The sequence below is a fragment of the Phyllostomus discolor genome, chromosome 12 (genome assembly GCF_004126475.2).
Source record: "Phyllostomus discolor isolate MPI-MPIP mPhyDis1 chromosome 12, mPhyDis1.pri.v3, whole genome shotgun sequence".
In the NCBI taxonomy this organism is placed as follows: Eukaryota; Metazoa; Chordata; class Mammalia; order Chiroptera; family Phyllostomidae; genus Phyllostomus; species Phyllostomus discolor.
Genome location: NC_040914.2, coordinates 18,531,967 through 18,541,788, shown reverse-complemented (window position 1 = coordinate 18,541,788; position 9,822 = coordinate 18,531,967). Strand labels below are relative to the sequence as shown.

Below are 9,822 nucleotides of genomic sequence, written 5' to 3'. Positions count from 1 at the left end.
CCCACCTGCGCGCTCCACCATGTGGGCCTGTAAGTCAGGTGAACCATCCAATGTGTGTGTGCTCCCACGTCCAGGTGGGGACAGTGGGAGGAGGCAGGTGAGCAGGGCAGAGGGGGCGCTGCCTGGAAACCGGGGTGGGCTCCTCGGACAGTGCTCCCGCCTAGAGCCGGGATGGAGTTCAAGAGAGGTTCACCATGTCGGAGTGGCCTGTGGGACACCCTCCCCTTCTGCTCCCACGACTCCATTGATTGATAATGGATGCCTCCAGCTCAGCTAAGACCTCTGAGACCTGAGGTTGATTACTGATGTCTACCACAGGCTGAACAATGGTTTAAGAATCTATTTCTGCACTGGCTGGTGTAGCTCAGTGGATTGAGTGTGGGCTGTGAACCAAAGGGTCACTGGTTTGATTCCCAGTTGGGGCACATACCTGGGTTGCAGGCCAGGTCCCCAGTAGAGGGCGCTCAAGAGGTAACCACACATTGATGTTTCCCTCTCCCTCCCTTCTCTCTAAAAATAAATAAAATCTTTTAAAAATCTATTTCTGTCATTCGTGACTGAAAATAATTCTCAATCTTGGCTGTGCTTGAAATCATTAAAAGGACTCAAGTTTGGCCCTGGCCAGGTAGCTCAGTTGGTTAGAGCACCGTCCCCATATGCCAAGGTTGCGGGTTTGATCCCCAGTCAGGGCAGGTAACAAGAATCAAACTATGAAGACATGAATGACACAACAAACCCATGTTTCTCGCAAATCAATAAGTAAATATTTCAAAGTATTCAAGCGTGTGCCGCACTGATAAACTGGTTTGGTGAGGTTCCCCACCCTTTGGGGGGTGGGTGTGTGTGTTTCCTGAAAGTTCCACAAGTGATTCAAATGTGCAGCTAGGGGCAGAGACCACTGAACAGGACGGTTCTTTTCAACCTGTAATTGATCCACTTGCTCGACAAATACTGAGTGAATGTACCTGAGAGGCTACCTCGGACCCTGCCCTGGAGGAGCTCTCACTCCCCACATGCAGAACTCTAGAATGGACACACCTGTTCACCCTCTGCGTCTAATCTGCCTTGGAGAACCCTCCTTTTATGTCTTTTATGTAACAGTGTCTGGCAAAAGGCCTGCCCCATAGTTTGAATTTTTAACACACATTTATTGAATGCATGCTTTGTGTCAGGCATTGTAATCCAGGTGCTGGGGATTTCACTGCAGTCACAGGTCTTGCAAGCTGTGTGTGTCTGCTTTCTGCGTGGTGGGAGGCGGAGGTGACAGAACAGTCAGCCAACACCAGAAACAACATACAGGGGTAGAGTCCCCATGTCCCGGATGCCATTCTAAGGACAAAACACACAGGAACCTCTGAAGCCGGGGAGTTAGAAACACCTGGTTAGCATTCTGTCCGCCACTCTCCAGCCTGTCAGTCAAGGGACTTACTCTCCCTGAGCCTCCATTTCATCCTCTATAAATTGGGCAAATAAGCCTCTGCAGGGACGTTGCAAGGGTTATCAAAGTGAGTTTGAGAAGGTACATAGTAAGTACCCCAGAAACGCTGGATAAACCAATGCGCCCTAAGCACAAGGTGGTTATGAGGATTCAATGGGATAATCAGGGCCAACGTGAAAAAGCCACTCAATAAAGGAGGAGGGTATCTGTTAGGACAGAGGGCTAGATTCCCCTTGGGGTAAGAAGAATGCATTTCACCATTTTTAAAGAGATGTGACTAGACTAGGGAGCTATCTTGTTTGGGTTTTACTACTGTTTCTTACAAGGTGTGCGATCTTAGACAAGTTACTTATTTCTCTGTGCCTCAATTCCTTCATCTATAAAATACAGTAACTACCTCGGCCTGCTTGTGACTTTTAAGTAAATTGATAGATGGGGAGGGCTTGAGCAGTTCCTGACACCATCGATCAGCTTTGTAGTGGCGGTAATCCACACAGCGCGCAGGCGCGTTGGGGCAGTCCCGGGGGAAGCCCGGCTGGCGGCCATCTTGGTAAAGGGCAGCGACGGCAGCTTCCGTACGTCGTCAGGCTGCGTGACCAGTGGGCTCCGCGAGGTCCAGGTCGCTTCGGAAGTGGTGGGCGGGGTGGGGAGGACAGCGGCGGGCTCTGCAGGGTAAGTGATTGAGGTGCGTGATGGGGGAGGCGGCCGTGGCCGCTGAGCCTTGTCCGCTGCGCGAGGATAGCTTCACGCGCTTCTCGTCGCAGAGCAACGTGTACGGGCTGGCGGGCGGCGCAGGCGGGCGCGGAGAGCTGCTGGCCGCCACCCTTAAAGGCAAGGTTCTGGGTTTCCGCTACCAAGATCTCCGACAGAAAATCCGGCCGGTGGCCAAGGAGTTGCAGTTCAATTACATACCCGGTGCGTGGCGCTATGGCGTCGGGGGGCCGGGAAGGTGGTGTTGAGAACGCTTCTGAAGCTGTGTCTGAGCCGCATTGATGGGCAAATGGGACCAGGGTGACTGACGGTGTCGAAGATGGTAATCAGGAGGCTTTGGGGTCAGAGCGCAGGGATGTTAGGGGCCTGGAAGTGGTTAGGTTTAGGATCCCTCCTACCACGGTGATGGTAATCAGAACTCTCTGGAATTCAGAAGTCATGGTAATTGTAGTGGTTAAAAGTTACTGAGCCTCAAAGGGCAGGGGTCACGGTGATGGGAGTATTGTGGTTCTAAGTCTGCCAGAAACTTGAACTTTGAACTTTCCCCTCCCAGTGGATGCCGAGATTGTCTCCATCGACACTTTCAACAAGTCGCCCCCAAAGCGGGGCCTGGTAGTGGGGATCACGTTTATCAAGGTACACAGAGTCTCCTTCCCCTACCTGGTCCCTCCTCACACATGGGGTGGAGTCTACTGAGTCTGACCCAGTCCCTCCTGCCACCGCTGCTCTCCCCTGAGGCCAGTTTCGTTCCCCAGGATTCAGGGGACAAAGGCAGCCCCTTTCTTAACATTTACTGTGACTACGAGCCTGGTTCTGAGTACAATCTGGACTCCATTGCCCGTAAGTGTGGCCCCGAGGGAAGGAGGTGTGGAAAAGGTGGGAGGGGCGCCAGTCGGCCCGCGCCCATCTGCCTGTGCTCCCCTGCAGAGAGCTGCCTGAACCTGGAGCTCCAGTTCACCCCTTTCCAGCTGTGCCATGCAGAGTAAGTGAGCGCAGGCGTGAAACAATAGGGAGCGGGCGTACCTGCGGGGGAGGGGCTGCAGCCAACTGAACCGCAAATCCTCAGATTCTAGTTTCGTTTTTCCAGAGCCCCGTGCATTGAAGGTGTGCGTGGACCAGAGTTGGCTGATGGGCTACCGTTTTGTTACCGCCTAAATAGATAATCCATGAGTTAATTGAGCACCTGCGTTCTAAACATCTTGAATTCTCAGGTTCACGTGTTCTGGATTTGGATGTTCCAAGAACCAGAAATGCTGTTTTCTAGAGTTGCGAGCTCTCAGATCCCGAGATCTGAATGTTCTGCCGTTTGATAATTCTGACTTTCTGTCATGATAAAGTTCTAGCATTGTCATATTTTAAGGCACTACAATACAGAACATCCAGAACACTGAGGTTCTAGAATCCATGAGTATGAGAGTTCCATTCCAGAGCTCTGAGTTCCATCCCGGAACACCAGCGGTCTGGCACAGGTGTTGGCAAACTTTCTCTGTAAAGGCCCAGAGGGTAAATGTGAGGCTTTTCAGGACCCGTGTCTGTCACAACTACTACTCTGCCATTGTAGCAAGAAGGCAGCCATTGACCTTAAATGAATGGGGATTGCTGCATTTCAATAAAACTTTATTTATAAAAACATGCTGGTTTGGATTTGGCCTGTGGGGTTAGTTTGCCAACCTCTAGCCTAGCAGGTGAGAGTTCTAGACACTGATGTGCTGGATTCTAGCATTTGGATGTTCTACCATTCTGAGTCAGAATATCCTTGGTGGCGGTTTCTAAAAGTTCTAGTGTTTTGTTTTTTGTGTTTTTTTAAAGATTTTATTTATTTATTTTTAGAGAGGAGGAGAGAGAGAGAAAGATGAGAGAAACACCAATGTGTGGTTGCCTCTCACACACCCCCACTGGGGACCTGACCCACAACCCAGGCATGTGCCCTGACTGGGATTTGAACCTGTGACCTTTTGGTTCTCAGGCCTGCGCTCAATCCACTGAGCACCCCAGCCAGGGCTAAAAGTTCTGGTATTTTAAAAGAGACAGATAACAGAACTAGAGCACTAGAGTTCTGGATAAGGAGGTTCTTGTGTCCTGGGCTTCTGTGCCCCCTTCTACAGCTCTGTGTGCCATTCCTGAATCACGGCGGAATGTGGGTGCTAGCAGATGAGGGCTCTCGAAGCGGAAAGTGCTGGCCTGCGAACCTGCTGTGTAGTTCTGCATCCTGAGGCTCTTGCCCTGGGTCCAGTGGCCGGATTGATCCCAGGATGTCAGGGTTCTTGCAGGCAGGGGTTTTTGCAAGAGGGTGTTATACACATACTCGGCCACACTCAGGCTCTGCCACCATGAGGTCCTAGAATACTCTGCTTTCAGGGTCCAGGTCGGGGATCAACTGGAGACCGTGTTTCTCCTGAGCGGGAACGACCCGGCCATCCATCTCTACAAGGAGGTGAGTCAGGGGGAAGGTGTGGTGGGCACAGCCCTCCTGCGGCCCTTGTGGACTGGCCACTGACTCCAGCTGGGGGTCTGGTCTCGGTTCCCCCAGAACGAGGGGCTACATCAGTTCGAGGAACAACCCGTGGAAAACCTCTTCCCAGAGCTCACGGACCTGACCAGTAGGTAGGAGAGCCCCCGAAAGTGGCCAGACGGGGCTGGGGACCGGCGGCCCCCAAGCAGTTGGGGGCTGGGAACTGACCCCTGGAGAAAGTGGGTAGTGGGGAGCACCGCGGAGAGATCAGGCGGCAGCGGGGTCCCAGGGCTACCAGGTGGGGCTGGCTGCTCCTGGGGAGGCGGGACGTGGGGCTGGGACTCGGCGACAGCCTGCGGCCCCTCTCTCCACCCGCTCACCCACCAGCGTCCTCTGGCTTGACGTCCACAACCTCCCAGGCACAACCCGGCGACTCTCCGCGCTCGGCTGTCAGAGTGGTTACGTGCGCGTGGCCCACGTGGACCAGCAGAGCCGAGGTGAGGCGGGGCCTGGGGCCGGCGCAAGGCTGGGCCAGGTGGCTGAGGGCTGGGCCAGGTGGCTGAGGGCTGGGCAGGCCCCTGAGCGCTCGCCCCCCACGCAGAGGTGTTGCAGACGTGGACGGTCCTGCAGGATGGCCCCATCTCCCGAGTCATCGTGTTCAGCCTCTCAGCCCCCAAGGGTGAGCTCCAGACGTGCGGGCAGCTCTGCGGGCTCGGATCCCCTTGCCCATTTGTGCCCAGCCTGCCACCTGCCCTCCATCCCTCCCACGGAGCCACAGCGAGTCCCTCCCCTGCCCCCCACTCCACTCCCTCAGACTGTGGCTTCTGAGACCCATGGTGGACGTCCCCCCCCCCCGTGTCTGACCTTCACCCCTCACTCCGTGACTCTCTGCCCCCCTCCCCGCCCTCGCTGTGCCTCCTGCTGCACTCTAACCCCAGCTCCTCCCGAGGACTCGTGCTGTCCCGCCCCCTGTGGTCTCCCCTGACCCCCTCTGTCCCCCAAGCTGCTGTTTATTTTTCCTCCTCCCACTGTCCTTCCAACTCTGGTCTAACCTTGGACCTGCCCACTGTCATCCACCTTTGTGGCCTCTGCTGTTGTGACCTCGGACCGTCTCTGCCGTCCCCTAACACCTGCTCCTCCCCCTCCTGGTGTCTGACCTGTCACTCTCCCGTGGTCTGACCTCTGACCCCCGTCTAGAGCATGTAGGTCCAGCCTACGTGGCTCACTGTGGGGAATGAGCTCTGAGGAGGAGCCTGGAACCTGCTCCCGATTCGTGTGCTTTCCGCAGAGACCCAGGACGGGCCACCGAGGGAGGAGTACAGCGTGCTCGTGGCTGGCATGCTGGAGCCGGCCGTGGTGTACCGGTGAGGGGCCGGGCCCTCGGGCTGTGGGGGCCGTCCGACCTCAGGCCTCTGCCCTGTGGTCTGCCCTTGGCCCTCTCGTCAAAAAGCCCCCGGGCAAGGTTGTTCAGGGCCGGGCAGGTACACGTGTTCCGGGGGCGGGGCGGGGGGGGGGGGGCGGGGGTTTGAGGCTAGAGCTCAGAGCGGGCGTGTGGAACAGGCGCCGTGATGTCCACTCTGCCCCGGGGAGGGGCCAAGGCATGCTGCCAGATGTGCCGCCGCCGCCTCTCGGTGAGAAAGGCTTGATCTGTAGCACTCGCCCGTTCCCACGGTGTAAACACCCCACCGCGGCGGGTGCGGGCTTCTGAAATCCCTCGGCTCTGGTGAGCTGGCGCGAGGCGGCTGGGGCACGCCGGGTAGGCAGCGAGGGTGTCCCCCTCGGGGACCAAGCTCTGCAGGCTCCACAGGGGCAGTGTGGGTGTCCAGATCCCCAAGGGAACCACAGAAGTTTCCATCTGGGAGTGAAATGGCCCCGCCTCCAGGGGCCAGTGTGGGCTCCTCACAGGGAGTGGCAGGTGGGGACGCTCGGAGCAGAGGGTGCGCGGCCTGCGGTGGAGATGAAGGTGGCCAGGTTGGGGCTGAGGGTCCAGGGTCCACGGGTAACCGTGTGTCTAGACTTTCCAAGCGGAGTGGCCTGACCTCAGCCTCCCCTTGCGGTGGGGACCCCCAGGGACCTGCTGACCCGGGGCCTTGAGGACCAGCTTCTCCTGCCTGGCAGTGACCAGTTTGACAGCATCCTCTGTGGCCTGGTCACCGACATCGACCTGGATGGGCAGCCAGAAGTCCTAGTGGCCACCTATGGACAGGTGGGACCCGAGGGTGGGGCCGACAGCTGCCTGACCCCTCCGCTGCCCCGCTCGCCCTGTGTGACCTCAGCCCCCTTCTCCCCCCCACACACAGGAGCTGCTCTGTTACAAGTACTTCAGCCCCGAGCATGGACTTGCCTCGGCCGAGGCTGAGCCTGGGTTCCGCCTCCTGTGGCGGAGGAGCTTCCCCAGCCCGCTGCTGGCCCTGGCCCACGCCGACCTGACCGGGGACGGGCTGCGGGAGCTTGCCGTGGTCTCACTGAAGGGCGTGCACATCCTGCAGGTGGCCGGGGCCCTGGGTCGGGGCCCTCGGGGCAGAGCCAGACTGGGTGTTTGCACACCTGCTTGACCAAGGGCGTGTTCTTCAGGGCGGGGCGGGGGGGTCCCCCACCTTCAGGCACGGGGGTTGGCCCTGTGGGGGGCGGTCATCTCTATCTAGGCGGTACTTCCCTTGGCCAAGGGCAGCTCCTGGGAGAAGGGACAGCCAGGGCACTCTCAGCTGGGGGTGAGGGGGAGTCTGGTGTGGCTTCTGACTCTCTCGGGACGGCCTGGCTGCCCTTGCCCCTGCCACCGCCTCACATCCAGCCCAGACCCTCCATTGCCCTTCCACCTCCACCTCTGTGGTCTGACCTCTGACCTCCTCCCTGTGGACGCCTCCACCCCTGAAGCCCCCTCCCACGGAATACACACTCTCTCACTCCTGGATCCGTCCCACCCCTCCCACAGAGGTCTGCCTCAGGCCCGTCCAGGGGGTCGGGGCTGTGCTCCTCCCACTGGAAATTCACACAAGGCCGTCCCCCTGGGTCTGACCTCCACCTGGCCAGAGACCCCCTCCCACCCTGGACACTGAGATGTGCTCTCCGGGCCGCCTTTGGGGTGGTCTGACCTGCACCCCTGCAGCTCTCAGCCCCGCCCTCCTCCTCCCTGTTCCCACAGCACAGCCTGATCCAGGCCTCGGAGCTGGTCCTGGAGCGGCTTCGGCGCCGAGTGGAGCAGAGTGGACATCAGCCACGGAGGCCGGGCGACAGGCTGGGCCCAGGACCTGCTGCGACATCGGCGTCCTGAGCACCCGCCCACTGCCCCGTGTTGGGCGCCCACCTGCAGCCCTTCCTGGAGCCCAGAGAATCCTGAAGGAGGAAGTGGCCTGCCCAGGCCCCCAGGGAACCGGAGCTGGGAGTCCCTGCTGTGGCTCTGCCCTAGGCTGCCCTGTGACCTCGCCTGACACTCCTCTGGGCCTCAGTGTCCCCATGGGAAAATGGGATGGGCTCACCCAACCCCTCTTGCGCCCAAGGTGAGAACTGGCCAGCCAGCGATGATTTACATGCCCAAAGGAACCGACCTCTCCACCATCTTCATCCCTCCGTTCAGTGAGCGCTGGATGAGAGCCTGGCATCCTGGGTTGGGTGCCTGCTGCGCCCAGAAGAATGGAGGGGCGGGTATGGGAGACCCAGAGGCAGGACTGAGGAGAGACTGCAGCGCAGACCTTGGAGGGAAGACATGAGCCGAGCCCCAGCAGAAGGGCCGGCGTTTGGCCGCTGTGGAGACGGCTAGACTGAAGGGAGGGCCTGAGGTGGGACCCTGGCCGGAAGGAAGCTCTGGATCTGAGATGAGGTCCCAGTAGGAAGACGAGGAAATTGAGCCTCAGAGGAAAGGATAGGGGTGCAAAGGACTACTGCGGGGAGGCAGAGCATCTGAGGCCAGACCCTCGTGAAGAAGGCTGAGGTCGGACCCCCATCAGGATCACTATGGTTTGCCTGAGCTGGTGTGGCTCAGTGGGTTGAGCACAGGCTTGTGAACCAAAGGGTTGCCAGTTCAATTCCCAGTCAGGGCATGTGCCTGGGTTGCGGGCATATGCAACCCAGTAAGGGGTGTGTGAGAGGCAACCATCCATTGATGTTTCTCTTTCTTTCTCCCTTCCTTTCCCTCTCTCTAAAAATAAATGCAATCTTTAAAAAAAATACTGTGGTTAGACCCCAGTTCAATCCCCACTGGTGAGTGCTGAGGTAGGACTAGGGGTCCAGGGGGTGGGAGACCAGGCTGCTGGCTGCAGCCCGTGGCTGTAGGAAGCACCCTGTTCTGTGGCTCCAGGAGGAGGGGTCAGAGGCCTGCATCTCGGGGACCATGGAGGCCCAGGGTGACAGAAGTCCCGCCCTCCACCACCAGAGCCCAGGAACAGAATCGGCCAGGAGGGTTGGGGAGGGATTCCTGAGCAGGACGAGCTGGCAGGGAAGGTGGGCTCCTTCCTCCTGGGGCCAGAAGCTGGGTGGGACTCTGCTTCCCTCGGGAGAGGTCACTCTGGCCGCCTGCCTGCTGCTGTGGGAGTGCCCCTGACGGTCTGGTCCCCGCACCGACGGTGACAGCCCAGCTGCCAGTTGCCCACAGTGGGTTGTGGGAGGCAGCCCACCAGTTGTCGGCACCCCTGTGTTCACATCTCCCATATCCAGGCTCAAGCATGGGAAATAGTTGTCCTCATGGGCAGGGTCCCTCCCCTCCGCTGCCCACCTGCTCCATCACCTTCGTCCTGGGCGGGAGTGGGCCCCTGAGGATTTTGGGTGAGTTTGGTTACTGATGGTACAGGTCTGTAAAGCGTGTGCACCCTGAGGAGGGGAGCGTGCAGGCATGTGTCCACTTCAGGAGTCTTGAATTTGTCTTCAAGAGCCTGGGCCACCACCCTGGCTGGTGTGGCTCAGAGGATTGAGCACCAGCCTGCGAACTTGAAGGTCTCCTGTTCGATTCCCAGTCAGGGCACATGCCTGGGGTGTGGGCCAGGTCCCCAGTAGGGGGTGCACGAGAGGCAATCACACAGTGATGTTTCTCTCCATCCCATCCCCTCTCTCTAAAAAATAAAATTAAAAAAGGATGATTCGCTTTCTGACTTCTGGTCCCCGACCGTGTAGTGACAGGGGAAGGGGGAAGGGCCTGGGCCAGGCCCTGGCCGGTGCAGCTCAGCTCAGCTGGGGCGTCATCCTCCAACCGGTCAGGGCACATGCCTGGGTTGTGTGTTCAATCCCTGGT

General features: G+C 58.6%; 1 protein-coding gene across 2 annotated transcripts; it reads left to right on the top strand.

The window, feature by feature from the left end:
* The first annotated feature begins 1,988 nt into the window (after positions 1-1,988).
* KPTN (kaptin, actin binding protein) lies at positions 1,989-8,646 on the top strand. 2 transcript variants are annotated; one of them, XM_036012474.1, is made up of 12 exons: positions 1,989-2,353; positions 2,703-2,785; positions 2,905-2,989; positions 3,077-3,131; positions 4,508-4,583; positions 4,680-4,753; positions 4,989-5,098; positions 5,203-5,280; positions 5,890-5,965; positions 6,672-6,807; positions 6,902-7,090; positions 7,749-8,646. In XM_036012474.1, exons 1-12 carry the CDS (start codon positions 2,131-2,133, stop codon positions 8,100-8,102), a joined length of 1,539 nt encoding a protein of 512 aa, XP_035868367.1. In that variant the 5' UTR covers positions 1,989-2,130; the 3' UTR covers positions 8,103-8,646. The 2 variants fall into 2 exon arrangements, with proteins under 2 accessions (XP_035868367.1, XP_028385666.1); XM_028529865.2 differs by having other exon boundaries at positions 1,995-2,353; positions 7,744-8,100.
* The last annotated feature ends 1,176 nt before the right edge of the window (positions 8,647-9,822 follow it).

Excerpts from the sequence above, each read along its gene's own strand:
- KPTN (XM_036012474.1), top strand. The coding sequence starts at position 2,131 with ATGGGGGAGGCGGCCGTGGCCGCTGAGCCTTGTCCGCTGCGCGAGGAT. Across the intron at positions 2,786-2,904 it reads TGGGGATCACGTTTATCAAG|GATTCAGGGGACAAAGGCAG; the intron begins GTACACAGAGTC and ends TTCGTTCCCCAG. Across the intron at positions 2,990-3,076 it reads CAATCTGGACTCCATTGCCC|AGAGCTGCCTGAACCTGGAG; the intron begins GTAAGTGTGGCC and ends GCTCCCCTGCAG.